A 21,560-nucleotide genomic window follows, 5' to 3' on the forward strand; every position below is an offset into this window, starting at 1 on the left:
CGCATGTACGTATGCTTGTGTGTCTATTTAGCTGTGATTAAGTGTGTGTGCGCTCGCTGTCGACACGTGAGTCACATGTCCGTTGCTGATTGGTGGATGACGAATCGCGCGACTGGCCACGCTCCCTTCCCTCCCAATACTTACCCCATCATTACTCTACCTGCACCCCCCACAAGTAGTCAGTGTAAGATCTACAGTTGCCAAAGCGTTCATTCAACATTTTTATTTTATTTTAACAAGGCGATAAGTAAGCAGTAGAGGTGAGTTGTGTCCATTGCTAAACGGCGCAGATACTCAGAATGCTACCTCAACATTGGCTTCACCACTGTGCTCGCCAACGACGGCATCGAGAAAGCACAGTGTGTTTTGTGCCATGCTGTCCTGAGTGCATAGTCAATGAAACCATCAAAACTCAAGCGTCATCTCGAGACGAAACATCCAGAACACGCAAAGAAGGGTTTGGATTTCTTCAAACGGCATGAACGGTGTCTTAAAAGCCAAAGGAACGATAGAAGTGGGTCGTTTCAGCAGCAGTGCAGCCGTGGTGGAAGCTTCATATGAGATTGAATTCGAAATTGCTAAACAAAAAAAAGCCTCACACGATTGGAGAAACACTTCTTAAACCCTGCATGATGAAAACAATAAATCTTATTCTTGGAGAAGCCAGTGCAAAGAAGATGCAGCAAGTATCCCTGTCAAATAATACTATACAGAGGCGCATTTCTAAAATGTCTATGGATGTGAAGGAACAGGTTTTGACTGAAATCAAGGGTTCCCCTTTGTTCTCCTTTCAGCTAGACGAGCCAACAGATGTAAGTTCATGTTCTCAGTTGCTTGTCTTCGTGAGATACATTAATTCAGGTGGCATCAAAGACGAATTCTTATTCTGCAGTGCACTTGAAACCACAACAAAAGCTGATGATGTCATGGAAAAAGTTTCAACTTTTTTTCAAGACGAAGATCTTCAATGGGAAAACGTGTGTGGGGTTTGTACGGATGGGGCACCGGCTATGCTGGGATCGAAATCAGGATTCCAGTCGAGAGTGAAGAAGCTAACACCTCAATCAAAGGGCATCCACTGCATGATTCACTGATATGCTCTCGCCAGTAAGACTCTCCCTGCCTCTCTGCAGGAAGTGCTTGAATCTGTAATCAAAATTGTAAATTATGTGAAGACTCAAGCACTCAACACTCGCCTATTCAAAGAACGATGCAAAGACATGAATGCTGACCGCGAAGTCCTTCTCTTCTACACAGCAGTACGTTGGTTGTCGAAAGGAAACGTTATTAATCATGCCTTTGAAATGAAAGATGAAATTAAGCTATTCCTGGAGACTCAAGAAAGGAAAGATCTTGTAGCTCACTTCGAAGATGAAGCATGAGATAAAAGGGTTGCGTACCTAGCCGAAATTTTTGACCAGCTGAACAAGCTCAATTTGAAGCTTCAAGGAAGGGAAACACATGTTTTCCTTTTTCAAGATAGTCTTCGGGCCTTTGTTTCCAAACTGCAGAACTGGCGTCGGAAAACCAATCTTGGAAACATCGCTATGTTTGAAAAACTTTGTGGAGTGACGGATGAGTCTCAGATCCAACTGGATCAGTTCTTCAAGGATGAGATTACCGAACATCTTCAGTCTCCAGAAAAGGAAGTCGAGCGTTACTTTCCTGAGATATCACAGGAACAGGAGGCCCTGGTAAGGAACCCATTTTGTACTGAACTTGATGTATCCAACATCCCAGATGATATCCAAGATGAATTTCTGGATCTAAGGAACGACTCTTGAGCTCGTGATCTCTTCAAGGTGAAATCCGTGACTCAGTTCTGGTGCGCTATGTATCAGTCATACTCCAAAGTCAGCATGATAGCTTTACGTGTCCTTGTTCCATTTGCTTCTACCTACTTGTGTGAGGCAGGATTTTGCACTCTTGTCAATATAAAAACAAAGAATAAGAACAGATTGGATGTTGGAGATGACATGAGACTGGCTCTAACAAACGCTCGGCCACGAATTTCAAAGCTTGCTGCTGAAATGCAACATCAGGCATCTCACTAGCTGGGTTGGATAGCTGTTCAAACCTATGTTAATATTATTTTAAGAAATATATGTTCTTTTTGTGAATTCAGGTTGGACCAATGTGATTTAATTTGCTAATAAATAATTACAGAATTTTTAAATATTTTTAGATGTTTCTTTCCTCTTCTTCACAGAAAATAAAATAAAAATTAAGCTGCTGATAGTAAGCCCTAAGTAGGGGGTCACATGGGTTTCAAACTTTTAGGTAAGGGGTCGCGAGTGCCAAAAGGTTGGGAACCCCTGTTTTATACCAACTGAGTGGGAAATTGTTGCCGCCTAAGTATAGCACCATGGTGTCAGTTGACTTCCTGTTTGTGATTTCTGACACTCGTTAATTACCAATACTTCCACTGACGCATCATCAAATGATCAAGGTTTCTCTCTTGTTTACGAATTTCTAAGTTTGTTAGTGAATCATACTCCTGGAAACAATAACCCATACTGTAGCATTGGTCCACCTTTCAGGGTTTTCTTGGTTGCAACGTCCAAATTTGCTTAACCTCTTTTAACCTGTATAGCGTCAATTCACTTCAACTCAAACATACAACAGACAGTTTCTCATCACTAGTTTATAGCTTGCATAACACTTTTTAACGTTGATAGTGTATGCCTGTTCCAATCTAAACAATTAGGGGATTTTTCTGAATCTCTGTTTTGAAATAACTCTCTCTTGCCCATGATAACGTCAGTTCATCTTAAACTAAATATTATTTGATCATACGGCAACAACTTTCTTAGTATATTCTTGGAGTTGTTTTTGTTCTACAGGGTGTTCGGAAAGTCACTGTGCACGTATATATTTATTAACAGACATGTTTTAATATTGAAAACAGGAGATAAATATGAATGACAATTACAAACAATGTTGAAAGTGACCACCGTTGGCATCAATAAGGCTGGGATCCTTCTTATTTTGTTTCTAAACACCGCTATCAGTTGCTGGCTTGAAATAGACTGAATGAATACTGTTATCGCTGCTTTCAATTCATCCAGCGTGCGCGGATGATCTCGATACACTGCTATTTTGCTGCTCCCCATAGATAAAAGTCTGGTGGATTAAGATCTGGTGAGCGTGGGGACCACACGTCTTTGGAAATAATGCGGTCTCCAAAATATTCCTTTCATAACTGTATGGATCTGTGAGATGTGTGGGCAGTAGCAACATCTGTTGAAATCATGAGTAATTGATTTCATCACTTGTCATCTGACCGATGAAGGTGTGAAGAATCTCTGAAAAATAGCGCTCGCTGTTTATTGTGTTCATAAAGAAAATAGGGTCAACAATTCCATGTCTGGAAATCGTAACCCACAAACACCAACCTTGAAATCATGTTGGGGTGTTTCGTGTAAACTGTGAGGATTATCGGATGACCACAATCTTGAATGTGAATTAACGTAACCCGAGAGTAGGAACCACGCTTCGTCGGTGAAAAGGTCACATCCAACACATTAGCTGTATTCTCTTCAAGAAATCGGTTAAACCACCTGCAATAGTGTATTCGTTTGTCATTATCAGTTGCTTACAGTTCTTGTACCGCCATTATTTTTATGGGAAGAGCTTTAATTTCTTTCTGATGGCCTTATGAGCAGTTCCAAGACCAATATCATTCTGCTGAGCTAACTTTCGTAATGATTTTGATGGACTCTGCATCACACTGTCAAAAATAACCAACAGTTTTTCCTCCGATAGCTTTGCTGGCCTTCCACAGCGTTTGACATCATCCACTGATCCTGTTTCCCGAAACTCATCAACAAGGTTACGAACTGCATTGCGATGTGGAACAGGTGTATCTGAGAATTTCTCAGTAAATGGCTGTCGCACCACATCTGTGTATCTACCACCTTCTCAGAATACGTGTTTTACAAGCCATACACGTTCTTCAGTTGTTAAAACCATTTTGGGATCAAAATGTGAAATATAATAAAATATGATTACAAAATTGCACAGTGACTTTCTGAAAACCCAGTATAAACATTATTGCTTCATAAACATACTTTCTTATACTTCGTTACTTCCTGTTTATTAAAGTAATTATTCGAGATATCTACCGATGCCTCATATAATAATTTGATGTTTTATAGAAGTTGTTCTTTAAAACAATTTTCTGCTAAAATAGTTCAAAACTTGAATACTTTATCACATTCCTCATTCCACCTGAAGTTTATTTCTGCCTCAGTCTTAGTTAGAGGAGATAACAGTGAGTCAATATTGACTCACAAACAAAGTTGGCTACAAACAATTGGTAATACAATGTAAAACAAAGAAAATGTGGATTTCTCATTTGGTCAGAGATTGAGGTCAATATTACACCACTTTTATTTCGGCAGGATACATGAAAATCCCTTTTCTATCTACCATTTGATTGAGATATTACAATTCCATGTACATAAATGAACATTTTCCTAGTTTCAGCTTCAAACCAGTATTTTTATACAGTGTGATACCATTTGCAGCTATTCAACCACAGACTCCAACATATACCAAACTGTAAGTCATTATCGATATAGATTAGGCACTTCTTCTGTTGCATCTTCTTCCATTAGCCTCTTGAAGGTGGTGGGTATGTTACACAGGGCAAATGGTTTGACACAAAACATGTAAAAGCCGTTTCTTATGCTAGAAAAATCTTAGTTTTGCTTTTCTCATCCAACTAGATTTACCAGTGTATGGATATCAGCTCTAACATATATTGTGCCAACAGGCCCCTTACAATACGTCAACAGATTCATCTGTTTTTAGTATTGGAAAGGCATCGACAACAGTTATTGTGTTTACTCATCTACATTTAATGCATAACCTGGGTGTACTTCCTTACCTTATTTACAGTGACTACTGGAAATAACCATGCATTACCTGAAGGCTTTATGATCTCATCCTGTAACATTCGCTGTTCTTCGGTACTGGTTATGCCTCTAGTGCTCTAAGGAAGTCTTTATTGTCTAAACAAGCATGCACCACATGTATCTTGTATGAATTAATCAGCCATCTGATGCCATAAATACATCAGCATATTTTGCCAACATCTCATTGAACTGATGCCACTGCATTGAACCTAATTTGTCTCCACAATCCTCAACTAGCAGTCTTAGATGTGTTTGTAACCATATATATATAATTTTGAACATAACACAGCAGATGCAATCCTAGTATTACCACTAGCACTGGTTACTTTTACTTTGCTTCCTGTACTGATGACCGTTTTAAAACATCCAACTGGATAAAAGTTTATCCATAATTGTAAAACAACATTAAATAAGTAATTACCTAAGCTATACTACTAGTTTTTGGATAAAAAAAACATGGCACAAAGTTAGCAAACCACAGAATACCACTTGTGTACATGGGGATACTGAGACTTCATCTTTCATACACACTTGTGCAGTCTGCTGTTCCAAGGCTCAATCTGAATGACATTTGATAACTACTGTGGAACATCAGTTCTTCATCTGCACAGGGAAAATGGGCCAATTAGCTCTGTAGTATGTCCAATGCAAGAATACCAATACCAGAACCGAAGTCAGCAGTAATTATCTTCATCCTGTAAATGAAATCCTTTAAATAGAGTAAGAACATGACCTCTCCATTTGTATTCTGTTTATCTTCATTTTCTAGAGCTTGCCTGAGTGGTGGCATCACTTAGAATGTCTGATACATTGCAAAATCTACAAGATATTTTGCCACTCGTGTATCAACCGAGAATTCTATTTCTCATCTTTATACTCCAGCATGTACAAAACATTACCCACTCAACTTTGAGAGAATTGGGCTGAGTACTACGTTTTGTATATAAGTTTTACAGGTGCACTCTTCCAAGTCTGTAGCCAAGTCCATCTTGTGTTTCTCTAGTTTCTCAGAGCTGTAGCAGCAATAATCACTGTCTGCTCTTGAGATAACCTCTATATAAAGCACCATCAGTTGATACCAATAGTCTTATCTACCTCGCTGTTTTGCAAAATATGAGATGTTCAATAAAAATAATTTAATGTTCCATATGCACAGTAGGTTCTTCACACATTTTTTTTCAATGTAATATCCTGGAAGAGACATTGGCAGCATAGGCTGTGGCATATTAACCATGCAAGAATTAGGATAGGCTACCCTTTCACTGGATATCAGAGTAGTTGCACAGCAACTCTGGGATGTGTATATGGTTGGTTGTCACTCAGTTGTACTCCAGTTTGGCTCGATGTGAGGGCTTGAGTAGGATGGCTTATCCAAGGTTATATCACTGCATTGGCAACTACATATTTTTCCCACTCTTGCAACTAGTTTGATGTTACCAACCTGTACTGCATTGCAACAGAAGCTGCTTCAATAAGGAATGAGATCTCTCACATTCACGTGATGCTGCACTATCTTACTGATAGGCCTTTCAACAAGCTAGTCAAGAATATCCTCATGATCTACTTAATCCATCACAGGTTAAGTCTTGCCACTCAATGACACAGATCGACCATATAAACAATCAAGCTTCCTTTGATATCATTCATATGAGTCATGAATTTGAGAATATAAATAGTTGTATCTTTCACCAGGTTGAAACTCCGCTGCAAAAACGTTTAGGGCTGTGCCATGTAAGCTTAGAACCGAGTATTGTTAAGCATTTTGAAAGTTTAATCATTCCACAAAATTACTTGCCTGGAACAATCCAGAAAATAGTTCAAATCCTCTTTTGCAGTTCCATTGAATTTCAAAGGAGAGATATAATTTGCCTTTCTCATATGAAGTCATGATTGTGGCCAGGTGCTCACCTCAACAATTGCCCAGCCATCATTGACTCAAATGTTCTCTTCATTTGAGGCACAGCATGGTATGTGCTCTCAGGGCCCCAAATCTCTGACATGTAGTAGCCCTTTGCTTTGGGTAACATAAAAGTAAAGTATTCTCAATAATTCATCTTTCAGTTTTGCTTAACATAAATCTCTACTGCGATCTACGGCTATCCTAGTATATATATATACCACTGGTTCAAGGAGACAGCGCAGCCGTGTGATCTATTCTCTTTGCCATTCAATGCTTCCATATCACCTACTAATGAGATTGCTCCTGTTGGCAGATGTTGTCCACCTTCAGTCTCTCCCAGATATTCTTGCGTATGTAGCTTTAACCAGGATGGGCATTGGATAGTTATGACTAGCGTAAGTCTGTGAGTTCTACACATATTTCAACACTCAGTCTCAGACTCACAAGATGCCACACCATTGTGACGATCGTTAGTCATCTGTATTTACCTCACACTGACGATGATCTTCAGAGGAGTAACTTAGGCAGTTGTTATGAATGCAACAGGTCTTCTTCCTGAGATAGAAATCACGAACCTTTGTAGCATCACCGAAATCCATAATCCAGTAAAGGCCTTATCCTAGATCCAAAACCTCTTGTACAATCATCTCCCACTAATAACTGATTCCCTCTCTTTGTGAAAAATGCTACTTCCTTTTTAAACATCAATAAATAGAGTCCAAGTAAGGAGCAGTGCACACTTCAATAGAGATAACACATTCTGCTATACAGTATCTTATAGTCATGTCACCAAACTCTCCCTACCTGTTTACTTTGTGGCACATCTATTTAAAAGTGAGTTAACTTACAAGTAATGAAATGGGTTCATCTAACAACAAGAATTGGTAAAGATACTAATTACAAAGTAATGCTACGTATCTGAATGAGATGTGAAGAAAAATAAAGAGATTAAATACTCAGTAAAACACGAAATGAGCAAGTTATTATAACAAACTTAACACACGTACAGTGGGTGTTTTATTGTTATTGTTGTTTTTGGCATAAGATAATCACTTTAACTACTGAAGTCAAATCCACGTACTAACTAGACTGACTAAATACAGCATTTTTTAGATGGAAAGAAACATCGCGTTTACGCAGAACGACAAATTGATATATATAACATTTGCACAGTGTACAGTATTGCGTCAATAACTTCCTAGAGGTAGAATAGATGTTGTTTGTTTGAGATTAGCAATGGAACAAAGACAGTTTGTTTGTTTTTGAAGTTCGCACAAAGCTACTCGAGGGCTATCTGTGCTAGCCGTTCCTAATTTAGCAGTGTAAGGCTAGAGGGAAGGCAGCTAGTCATCACCACCTACTGCCAACTCTTGGACTACTCTTTTACCAACGAATAGTGGGATTGACCGTAACATTATAACGCCCCCACGGCTGAAAGGGCGAGCATGTTTATCGCAACGGAGATGCGAACCCGCGACCCTCAGATTACGCTCAGATTAACGCGCTTGGCCATGCCGGGCCCGAAACAAAGACAGCTAAAATGAAATAAACTTAACGGATTTATAAACCATATATATACAAAATAAATGTAATAATATTACAATAAGATATAAATAAATATTTTAAATGTAATGATCAAGAGCAATGTAGATCTTATTTTTTTTTCATGCAATTCCAAGTAATTGTGCGCTTGCCAATTATCCAGAAATGTAAAACATGGCCGAAAAATCGTTTATGAACTTACTAGTCAACTTTGACATAACTTGTATTTTTTTATCTGTACATGATGTCATCGGGGAGCCATAGGCAGAAGCATCACCTGTAGTCGATTTACTACTTGCATTGCTATTTTTGTATCGGTTGGAATGTCTTTGTGGTTTTCGTTGAATATGTAATTTGTATGTTGTAACGATAACATTCTATTAGTATTACCTGTATTAAATACAGTTTCAAATATATTTGGTAAGTAACAAAAGTGGTGAAGTGCACACAAGTAATTCAAATGTTTAGTTTATGTTTTATCTCAAAATATCAAATGTAGGAATCGAAATCGAAATTAACGAGTGACATGTTAGTTGTTAGACCAACCATTATTAGCTATTAAGTACTAGTATCACTATACTAGACCCATCCGACATTGGTATTGGTACTAGTACGAAGTAATAATACGCTATATACGTCACCTATCGTTAAATGGTTAACGTTTACTGGTTTAGCCTGTGAAGTTTAAACCTTAATGTGGGAAGTTTATAGTTAATAAGAAGACTAGTTTAAACTAAAGAAGTTAACTTTTTAACATTTTTATTATTTCAGCGTCACAGTTATGACTTGTAATAACTATAATTATATTTATATTAATATTTGTCTTCATACTTTTATATATATATATATATATGTATATATATGTATGTATGTGGCAGAATTCACACTAGTTTCCTGATTAAAACCCATACTTCCATCCAACCTCCCACACAAAACGCTGTAGTGGCTGCACGTACTGCACTCTCAGAGATCTGATTCTTCAGCATTATAAAGCTATTGTTTTTCATGGATTTTAAGAGTTTTGTTGGTAGAGATTGTTGAGAAAAGTACATGTATATCTGCAAAAGTAACATATCGACAAATTGACTTTTTTTTTTGCCACAAATTGTAGAAAAATACTTGCCAAGCAAGTTATAAAAGCTAGTGTAGCGTGTGTGACAGATGAGATAGCAATAGTTATAGGAGAGCAACACGAGTAACATCTGTGTTAGGTAATAACAGCTGCAGCATGGTATGGGGAAATATATAGACCAGTCATTGGTTTTATCTCTGTTTTAGACCATTCAGGTTCTTATATTCATAAATGCTTTATAATTGATCAAATATTATATACTAACATGAACACTTCTGTTATGTTATTCAAGAATATACAGTTCAGCCATTTGCCTGAACTTTGCATCTTCATGGCCTGACACTGTTGAAAGGCCATTTCATTTGGCAGTAAAGTGCAATTTTTTCTAGGGTAACAAGTGAGACTTTTATCAGAGTACTTTTTTTTGTTCTTTCTTGAACACTTCTGACTGTGACACCCCTCAGTCGCCCACCCATTTCCTGAATATGGCCTTGTAGACTAGATGTTAATATTAAGCTGTTATGATGAACATCGGATATTGTTGAATAATATATTTTTCTTCTTCGATTTAAATATTTTAACAAAAGTACTTAACTAATTAAGTAGTACACTATTAGAATGCTGTTCTGGTATCACAGTTTTGATTTGAAACTTTTTGTTTTTTAAAAAACAATTATTTCAGTTCACAGTGCATTACAACATAGCCATAGTTGAACAAGCTTCGAGCATGAGTTTGTCTGTATCAACTGAAACTGAAGTGGAAGATATTCAGAAGGAAGGTAAGTATCACCAATAAGAATTATTTTCAGACAAGTAGTAAAAATATGACAGTACTTTAGCATGTAGAAAGCAGATTAACACATTTATTTTATTTTGTAACTGATATAACAAGTCTAGTGAGATTGCTTCAGTTATTCATGTATTGTTAATTGTTATTGATAACTGTAACCTAAGGCAAATTACTCTATATATTTGTTACATTTCTTTTCAAAAATTATATGTTGTATCTGTGACAGTTATTAGTAGATTAGTAGCTACTTAATGGCAACAATTTAAATAAACTAGCGTATGTATGTGATGGTTTATTAGGTAATGAAGTTACTGGGTTCCATTACCTTGTATATAAATAGTTTTGATAAAAGTGAGAGAATTTTCTTTTTCAGTGTTATGAGAATCTTACCTTAGATTTTAGAAATGGATTGACTATTAGCACCACACTTTTCTAATAATGATGTTGTTATTATTTGTACAATATGATATGAGGCCTCCTCCCAGGCCTCATTGTTTTGTAGTTGTGGATGTGTCCCATCACATAGTTACAAAGGATTTTTTAAATAATGAGTATAGCATAGATTTCTTTTTATCAAAATGTTTGTGCACAAGCTCAAAATAGTAAAAGGGGAATCCTTTGCCCTCTAATTTATAGCATTACTGTTGGTGGCTTCTATATAATAATAATGAAGGGCTAAAGGAATCTCAGGAAATGTTTGTTGTGGTTTAACTAGTGAGATGTTGGAAACTACTGCAGTAAATTGTTTGTATACACATTTAAGTAATTACAGTTTAGTAACAGTACTTGCATAATTTTAGAAAAGAGATTTTTTTTTCTAATTTGCCTACCTCTTGAAGTTTTCTTATACAGTATAAATGTTTTGAATTAATTTCACTGTAGCTGTTGTTGTACTTAAATATCTTAAAAATAAACTTGTTAATAGGGGCTCTACAGCTACAGGCTTCTAACATACAAGTATGGTATAGTGGCCTTTTGACCCAGCAGTATGTCCTGATTCCCAACCACAAGGCCAAGTCAGGCTCTAATTCCCAAAACATTAATCAACCCCTTTTCTGCTCTAGTAAAGTTTTAGTCTATACTAATTACATGGCAGTTTATTTCATAAGTTCAACATTCTAATGGAACAATATCATTTATATATTTACCTGAATTTACCAAATCTTAACTTTATAAATACTTGCTCTGCTGCCCTAAACATTAAAAATAGAATCTATTGCTTCCATTGTATTATTTATTTTAATAATTATGAATAATTAGCTCACTTTCTTTTTTATTTTTAAAGAAAATAAGAAGTTCCAACTTTATTTAAAAACCCATCTATCTTTGGAATCATTGTAGTAGTCTTTCTCTGAATCAAATGTTTTCCTAAGCTAAGGGACTAAAACTTCACAAAATTATCTTGTATAAGACATAACTAGTGACTTACACAATGAAGTTGTCTTTATACTTCATCGATATTGCCGTAAATATATAATACAAAATACTGTTGGATGTACTACTTGCAATAAGTACTGTTTGAAAGGCTTGTGATTTCTGTCAATATAAGTGCCCCAGTCCAGAAGATCTTTTTTCCTATTTTATAAAATTTTTGAAATTTCCAATCTAAGTTTCATGTTGTAATTATGATAATGTACATGCACAGTTTTACTCTTTATAATTAATCCATATGCAGTGTTTTTGTCCACATAATTCATCAATTTGAATCTGTAAAATTTTGCATCCTCATTACAGCTATCCAGCCATAAAATTATTTTATCAGTAATAATACCAACACAGTTCCCTAGGCATAACTTGTAACAGTACTCCAACTAGATTGGTTTTCAGCCAATCTCTTGTTCCATTCAACTAACTTATCTTATACTCTGAGGTAGCTTTTTATACTAATCTCTTTGGCAACACCTACCTTGAAGCTTTTTGAAAATCCAAGTAAAACAGATTCATTCATTTGTCCTCATCAAGTGATGCAGATAGTTTCCTCTTAGAACAACAAAAGGGACTATTTAATTTTTAAAAATTCATCCTTGAGAAATGTAACAAAAGTTTAAACCTACCATTATTTTGCATTATTTCTGTAAAATACTTACATTCTCTACTGCCAAATATATAGTTCATTCTGTAAGACAATAACTCTGTTAGAAAAACAAAACAGGATCTTTTGCCTATCTTTCTTTCTTTTTCTTTTTTTACCAATTCTGAAACTTGTGTCATCCCTTATGTGGTCTCAGGAACCAGACAGTAATTATGGATGAAATTGTATTATGGTTTCATTCAAGGTAATTGGTATTAAACAGCAATAGTAAATAGTTCTCATAATTAGGAAGTCTGAAAATAAACCATATTTTTGGATTAATTTTTGATTAATAAATTTATAATTCTTACTTGGTGGTTGGCAAGCTTGATGGAACTGTCTCACAGACTGTCAGCTGGATATACAGTTTTATAAGGATCACTATTAATCCTTCACATTTTTCTTTTTACAGTTAATGGAAGTATAAAAACCTTAAACTTAGTCAGACAGTCTTTTTCCATCATTGTACAGAAATTAATTTATCATAAAGAATACTTATGTGGTGCATGCTTGCATCATTAAATGTTGTTCTTTTTTAGGTTTTTTTTATCTGTGGTTTATAGCTCATAATAAATATTTTGTTAATTATTTGAAGAGAATGAAATATTACTTTATCAATTTGAGATACTAATGTTAGCTGGCATATTAAAAGTTTTTCAAAACCTTCAACAATGATCTTGTATCATTTTATCAAAATACTTCCTGTTTCATGATAACTTTTAAGAGGCCATATGTAAATGCTTGTCTTTGAAAATAGAAGTTTGTTTTGCTGTTTATTAAATTTGATCAGATACCTTTTATACTGGCATTTTGCAAATAACTGTATTTTGAATTACAAGTGCTGCAAGAAAGTGGAGTCAAACCTAGAATTTCAGTCATTTTATTAGAAACAAAAGTTCAGTATGTTACTGTTGCCTTTTGCATACTTATCTTCTACAATATTCAATATTCTTATAAAATGCAACAAGAAAAGAAGTAAAAAAACAAACCAGTAAACCCTATAGTAGGGTGTGTGTGTGTGTGTGTGCAAAAGTTAAAGATCTTCACAAAGTTTGCAAATATAACTTTAAATTTTTTTGTTGAAAAATTATAACAAAATAATGTTTAGTTTCCATTTATGCAAAGTCATGTTGTGCATGCCTATGCAACAAACTGTTACATTTGCACCTTTTGTAATGAATCTGTGATATTAAACATTATGTGGCAACATGTCAGGAAGCATATACATTATGTTCCAAAAAACATTCTACAAGTAATATGAATAATATACTTGCAATTGTTCTTGTTGCTCACTGATTGAACTTTTTTTTTGATATTTTCAAAAACAACTTTTTATTCCTATTCTAAATCTATAAATATTTCTCAGTTTGGTTGATTAATTGCTTGCAATTTCCTGGAAATCAGCTTTCCTTTAAAATTAGGGGTATAATTGTCATCAACTCTTAAATTTTAGTTTAACCATAAAAAGTAATGTATTTGTGGCACGGTTTTGGGAATCAGATATTGGTCAGTTTCATGGTTAGTAGTGTATTCAATCACCTAAGTCTAATTATTGTTAACCCTATCAGTACAGGTAACAGATTATGTCATTGCATTTGTTGGTACCCATTCAAAATATTATTGAACTATTATTTTACAAATATATGTCAGTAAGTTTGGTATCAAATTGTAGATTGTAATTCAAATTTTAGTATTATCTGTTAATTAGTTTCTTAATTTAAAAGTGAATATTAAAAAAGAAATCCTAAATATTGATTTTTATATGTCACATTGTATGTTGAGTGCAGCATTTGTTCAAATACAAAACCTATGGTTTCTTATGAATTAGGAACTCTGATTATTAATATTAACAAGCTAGAAGCTCAAATAATATCCTCCTTTCTTTTCTAATTGCTGAGATATTACTACATTTACTGAATCTAAAACAGTGACCTAGCCCACCTCTTTCCATTTTTGTAAACACATAGAACTACTTTTGTCTGTGACATGAATAATTAAACAAAAGCTCAGAATGTTCTCTGTGCGGATTTCTCAGCCTTTTTGAAGTACTTGGGCAGCAAATTATTTTCTTTTTCTCATGCTATATTTGAAGAGGCAAGACTTTAAAAAGCTCAAAATTTCATATATTTTTCTATACAAATACAGTTTGTTTACTGAACATGATAAATTCTATGGTATTGGTATGGTAATTTATGATTTTTGGTCATTTCAAAATATGTATATATATAAAACCTAAAACAAATTATTTCACACACTCCACATGTAAAATTTCATAAGGCTTAACAATGTGCAGCAAGCAACAAACAAGTATAAAATTCCTAACTAGAGAAGATAATTGTTTGTTATACTTTATTTACTGTTCTATGTTTTAAAGTAAACAAGTATAACATAAAGAGATTTAAGCCAATTTGACTAAACATTTGTGTTTTCATGTTATACTTTGTGATCATTCCAGAATTAAAAAAGCATAATTTATATTTCCTAATTTTTATGGTGATTACAAGGTAGATCAAATTGACCCAACCAGTAAAGAGATACAGTAGTGAAAATAACAGATAAAATATAAAGTTGTTTTTAAAAAAAAAACAAAAAACATTTCATAAATATCAGGAGGTTATAAAGATTAGTGTGTGAAAGTTGAAAATGGTTTGATGCATTAAAGTACTCTTAATCTTAAAATCAAAAGTATTTTACATGTTGGATAGTCAACATTTAAGAAGAAAATTGCACAATAAAAACATTAAATAAGAAGTATTAAAAGTTGAAAAGAAAATATGATATATTGTGCACAAAAGCCTTGTAATGTTTAATAATAATTTGCAATAATATTTTATTAACATATACATACACTATCAAAAATTATAGTGTAATTACTCTCTTGGTTACTAGCTTAGCCAGAACTGGTAGGATTAATTAGGTACTAACTGGCAACTGATTTTTATCTTATGTTTTGATTTTTAATGTGCTCTTGTTTTCAACAAAATCCTGAGAAGGACTATATTTTGTGTTGATAGTGGCAGGTATCTGATTTTGGATCTTCTTGATGGAAGTTTGGTACATTTCTGTACACCCAACTGGAGTCTTCCCCCATTAGAAACAAAAACAATACTAGAAATGTAGGTTGTCATGACTGGTCTGCTAACCATGACAATGAATAAGTAGTAATATTATAATTTCTTGTGCTTGGATGCTTTTGCACAAAACTTCTAACCACAAACTTTTCATTACTAAGACCAAAATTTAAAATGGAACTTTGCTCTTGGTAGATGACAAAATAATTTTCCACAACTCTTTGGTATCAAGAGAAGCCAATACTAACCCAGAAATCTTCCCTAAACAAAGTTTCCCATAATGTTTGATTACTGTGGAGGCATAAACATTCTTCCTGAATGTTTTCTTGTGGTTGTCAGTGGCCTGATCAGATATAAAAAATGGTAGAAAGATTACACAACTTCAGCTATGGGTGGGAGTGATAAGTAACTTATAAAATTAAATTATAACAATAGTAAGTAGCATTTTAGCTTCAGTTGCAGTGCAAAAACTGTATTCAGCTTTAAATTAAAACAGGAATAAGTGTAAGTGAAATGATTAGTTTACTGAAATGCCTCAGAACATTAAAAATATACATGATAATATTAAAGAACAAACAAACAATTAAATACAGGTATATTTTCAAATATCTGGGTCACTTACCTAGATATTGTCTTTAAAATTAAAGATGGTAAGAAGCTTGATTTTGTTGAAAAAATAACTAATCCACCTCTACATATTCTTTTCACTGTCATTCTTAAGAATTAAATAATGTTAGACAGTCACTTTGTCTTATTATTCAAAATATCTTGTGTTTCTTTTTTCCAAGGTAAAAGATGCTTTAAGTGTATACAAAAACATGTTGTTTTAGAGTGTTTGGAGTTATATGTTAAATATTTTCAAAAGCACAACTTTTTGCTGCTGCTCTAATTTCAGGAAGAATTCTTAATTATAGCCAAATACTGCTTAAATGAAGCCCATTAAGTATCCAACACCTGAATTTGTTATAAAAAACTTAAAACATTTTTGTTGGTAAAATCTCATTTTATTCTTTCACCTTTACATTTCTTGCTCATGTCCAACATGTGGTTTATATATCTGTTTTAAATCATCTCTCTTTCTGGTTAATGACTCTTCAGATACTCCATCAATAATATGCATGCATCACAGAAAACAGCATCTTCCTTAGTTTTTGCAACTCAGCTCAAACTTCTTTACCTGTGTCTGAAGTGTACCTCTTTTCTTAGTTTTATACCAACTTTTGTTGTACACTAGCAAAATGTGCCTTTTTTTTTTTTTTCACCCAAACAACATTTAATATTTCTTATATTCTTTAGTTTGCAATTTAATAGCTAAACATATTTTTCTCTCTCTAATACACTATATGTAAGCCTTTTGAAAATGCCTTAACCCTCTATTATAATAACCCATATTTTATCTTTGTCACATACAAAAGTTTTGCTGTCACATTACTTTTTACCATAATAACAAAGAAAGAAAATCCCTAAAATGAATAGAAAACAAGTGTAATAATAATAATTTACCTTAACTTACTCTCACCAGTAAACAAAATATATTAATAACTCAAGCAGTAAATATAACCTCAAGTACTTTTGGAAGATAAAATCCTTGCTGAAAAACTTATAGCACAACAACCACAGTAGAACATCATTTAACAGACATCTTGAAACACTGGGCACACACTATTGAAAGCAGACATTTTCAGTTTTGTTTTGTTTTTTTTTTTTTTTGTTATTTGTAACCAAATTAAATGTTGCAGTAATGGACATTTCAGTATTTCATATTAAGGACAGTGTGTCTTTAGTCTTGTTCTTTATATAGGCACTTGATAAAGCCTGTATAGTAACCTAGTAAATTCCAAATATTGCAGAAGAATGACTGATATTCAAACACTTATGATGTTTATTGGTTTGACTTTGAAAAACATACTGCAATAAATGTTTTCATAGGTTCAAAGTGCAATTTTATTACTTTGGGGAATTCTCTTATGTTCTTAAAGCAGGGATCAAGTCAATTTATTTTTGTGTGCATGCTTTATTGCTCTCAAGAGTATCATAGTACAGTGTCACATAAACAGTCTAAGGCAGTGCAAATTTGTTGCTTTAATTTCACCAGATTTCTACTTCAGTTGTTAACAGTAAAATAAATGTGAAACATTTTTCAGTTCAAACTCTGATGGAGAATTACTTTAAAATTTTGTAACAAAGAAAAAAGGACGCAGCTAATCCACTCCTGAAACCTCCTGTTAACAACTCTCAAGGTCATGACAACTCACGAACACCTGTGTCTTACATGTACACCAAACAGAATGAGAAGGAGTTTGAAGTTTGAAATTCAGAAATTTAATGTTATATTGAATCCATTCTTGCATGGCCAATTTATGACATTAAGTGCATCTTGCTATAGAATGCATTTGGATACATTTGAAAGTGTGCCATAATATCAAGGTTCTACTGTCGGTATAATTGCAAAGTTTAATAAGTAATTGTTAATGAATATGAAATTATTTTCAGCAAATTGTTTCTCAAAACCACTTTTTTGTCTAGTTAAATTACTTCAGCTATGAGTTCAAACATTTATCACAAGCAACCTGAAAACTAAATTTTAAAAAATTTGTTTATTGTTTCCATTAATAAATATAATAATAAATGTTGTTCCAAGATACATTTGTTCTGAACTATGATTTCTGTTGACCAGATTTTTTAATCACACTGTCTAGATGACAAAAATATTTGAGTTTTAAAAAGGTTTTTCTTGAAACTATATAATAAAATCAGTAGTTACTGTATAGTTTTATTGTGATGTGAATTTTCACTGTAACTATTAGCTAAAGTTATTAATTCAATTCAAACTTTTGTGAATATGAAGTCGAATGTAATGAAAGTAAGTTAACTAGCATAAAATTATCCAACAGTTGTTACTGTTAATTAACATATTAGTTTGGGAAATTTTTTTTACAAATATATTTATAAAACCATAACAGATTATTTTGAAACAGTATGTTTCACAAATTATAGGATATTCACTATTCATTTTACAGGATTATGTTATGGCAGTTGTATTTAGTTTGTTGGGGTGGGGGCCAATTGTAATTGGAACAGATTCTTATGAAATAGGTATTAAGTTAACCTGCCCAAGTTTTTGTGATGGTACTAGCTTCTTGCCCTCTAATATATTTAGATTTACCTTTGAATAAAGATTACATTTATTAATTCAGACGAAAGTAAACATGGTCAACAAAGTAACGATTCAAGTCGTACCTCATCAAGAGCATCATCCAAAAGTCGAAATTCACCAAAGCCATTCCCACAGTATCAGTATACCAAGGTAAGCAAGGTTTTAAGTTTAAACTTTACTCAAGTCAGGGCTTTATGTGAACCTGTAATGTACAAAACCTAAGTAAGCTGTTATTATGCTATAAAAAAGTGTATTTTTGTCTTGCCAAATTTACTAGTCCACATATGTCCTGCCAAATTTATTTATGGCCATTAAAACCTTGTGGAGCCAAAACCCCCAGTATTCTCCCACTGTATATTTCTATACACTACAGTTTTATGACTCCAGAAAGCTTGTTACTGTTTCATTAACTGTGCTTGTTCAGGCAGTGCTCGATGTGTATGCAGTGATAGGTATGTAGAATTTCAGCACTTTTCATACTTATTGACAAACAAAATATAAAATAGGTGTTTATTAAATATTTGGAAAGCATTAAACTTTAGGAATGTGAGTTCACATTAAAATAATGTTTTGTTTTTGTTTTTTTGTATAAAAATAATCAGACGTAAATATACTTTTAAAACAGATTAGTATTTGCTTCATTTTCATAACTGTTAATATCTTAATAGAACCTCTTGTGGTGGTTTAGGGCACTGTAGAAAGCTTAATACACTTTGATTTTGTACATGTTTCTGAAAGTTCATCCATCATTTTGCTCTAGAAGGCTGCTGTTTTTTTCTCATTACTCAGTTATGAGACATTAATGGGCCATCGTCCACAACTCAAATTAGTTCATCTAATAAACAGTTACATTAGATTCATGTAGCAATATTATTTTCTTCTGCTGCAGTACATTTGTTAAAATGCTTTAGATATAAACTTGGTTAATATATGCATAACTAAGTAGAATTACAAACCTCGACATGTCTTTAATGTGTGTGTATAACTTCTTTCCAATGAAGTCTTTGAATGCTTATTTGTTTTCAATAAATCATAATTGAATACCCTTCAATTTCCTCTTTTAAATTTTCTGAAATCTACTTTTTGTGTTTTTGTAAATACGATACCTTTTAGAAAAGCAGAATTCCCATTTTATTTCTGAACATCATCTGTTTTGCTTTTTTTTTTCCATACAAATCTACATAAGTGTTTTTGTTAATATGTAACATGATTTATTTCATGCAATGAATGACAGTCTTTATGTAACTAAACTAAACAACAAGACTGAATTGAAGATCTTATTTCTTGAATAAATTCCTAAGTTGCTGAATAAGTAGAAATTGTTCTTAGTTTTTTGTTCGTACATACAGTGGTTTGAGGAACACTTGATCAATAGATTATTTAAATTGGAAATACTACTAATTGCTAAGCTGTATACTACTATATTAGTTTTACATGTTCTTTTTGCTTTGTGTATGAGCTCACTGCTCTTCAAATAAAATAACTTCTACAAAAATTTAACTGATGTCATTAGACATTAACACTAAGTAGGTTTGTAAAAGATATTTGATTTATTATACATTACTTGGCCATTTTGTCTGTTATTTAGTTTGGCTGGATATTAATATATATTAATTAAAATCAACATTTTTGTAGCATTTACCAGGAACTGTATAACCTAAAACCAGCTGTCTGTACCAAGAATTTAATCCTTATTACAGTAATGGGTGAGATTTTCTCTATGAAAATACCAAACATAAATACACATGACTTTCTTTCTCAAGACTTGTTTGACCATTATCATTAATGATATAGATGTCTGCAGATATTTTATTTTTGTAACCACAGACAGAGTCATGTCTTGTGTCATGATCTTTGAACGAGTAATGGTACTAATGACAGGAACTCATCTGTATCACTTCTGTTACATCTGTAACCATATTTAATTCTGAAATTGGCAGTGTTGATGCTTTTTCTATTCAACTCTGTTTTATTGTCTGGTTTTGTTGCTTTATTAATGTTACTTTTAAGTGAAGATTTAACGAAGTAAAATAGCTAAGTGAAATGTTCCAGCAAATTTAGTTTCAAGCCTTTCTCTCAAGGATGCTTTCACTGTTCCCAGTGAAAGGTAGCTTGTCTTATATTTCAAAAGAAGGCAATAAAGATTAGCTATTGTTATAGGAATAATGTTTTAAATTATTGAGCCTTTGTGTTTGTAGCAATTTTAAACAGTTCTCCAGTTGAAACCATTGGTTATTGTCGAGGTTGATGCTGTTGTTGTCAGCAGCATAGACATATTACAATGTTTGTTCCATAAGCTTTCCAAGGATGTAGTATGTAGAATTCTATCTATTCTATTAATCTTGTAATTGATTCCATTAAAGCATATCGAAATTAGTATAGCCATTAATTATGAATATGCCAAGAACAAGTAATTAAAATCTGGGGATCTACTGCCTTAATAATCATTAATTGTAATGTGTGGAGGAAAAGGATTCACTTGATAATTTTAGTATTATCGAAACCTTTCACAACATTTTCGTTATTATTTGGTAGGTGCTATTTTTCCCCTTGTGGATGCATAAGATCTTGCCATATTTTTGTTGCATCATCAATGTCATTTGAAGAAAATGCTTGACATTTTCATTTTATGGAGTAACTGACATTTGAAACTAAAATACATTTTTGCACCTCCCATGTATAACTGGTGCATTTGTTTCAGAAAAACAAGTTTTGCTTGGTAATTTATATTATGAGTGTGATTTCTTCATCTGTGTGAACAAACCTGTTGAATACAGTTGATGTGTGTGTGTGTGTGTTTTCATATAGCAAAGCCACATTATGCTATCTGCTGAGTTCATCGAGGGGAGTCAAGAATACAATTGGTTATCCAGTGCAATCATTCTAATGGTAGTGTAGTGTAAGTTTTCAGCACAGTGACCATGAATGATGACATTTACAGTATTAGGCTTATTCGACTTCAAAGTTAGTTGCAAGTTCTTGTGGTTTTCAACATGCTTATTTGAATACTAAATGCTGCTTTCCTTTTACCACTAAGT

General features: G+C 33.3%; 1 protein-coding gene across 8 annotated transcripts in view; it reads left to right on the forward strand.

The window, feature by feature from the left end:
* The first annotated feature begins 8,537 nt into the window (after window positions 1–8,537).
* Window positions 8,538–21,560, forward strand: part of LOC143241028 (uncharacterized) — an 82,433-nt gene continuing 69,410 nt past the window's right edge. For 2 of the 8 annotated variants that reach the window (XM_076484448.1, XM_076484449.1), the window contains exons 1-2: window positions 8,542–8,781; window positions 10,116–10,212. Coding sequence is in view for 5 of the 8 variants with exons in the window: in XM_076484443.1 (XP_076340558.1) it covers window positions 10,161–10,212; window positions 18,563–18,672 (162 nt within the window). In the remaining 3 variants the exon portion in view is untranslated. Of the gene's footprint in view, window positions 8,782–9,276; window positions 9,649–10,115; window positions 10,213–18,562; window positions 18,673–21,560 lie in introns of those variants that run through there. The other 6 variants (XR_013022146.1, XM_076484443.1, XM_076484445.1 and 3 more) reach the window with 6 other exon arrangements.

This window comes from Tachypleus tridentatus, chromosome 13 (genome assembly GCF_004210375.1).
Source record: "Tachypleus tridentatus isolate NWPU-2018 chromosome 13, ASM421037v1, whole genome shotgun sequence".
Lineage (NCBI taxonomy): Eukaryota > Metazoa > Arthropoda > Merostomata > Xiphosura > Limulidae > Tachypleus > Tachypleus tridentatus.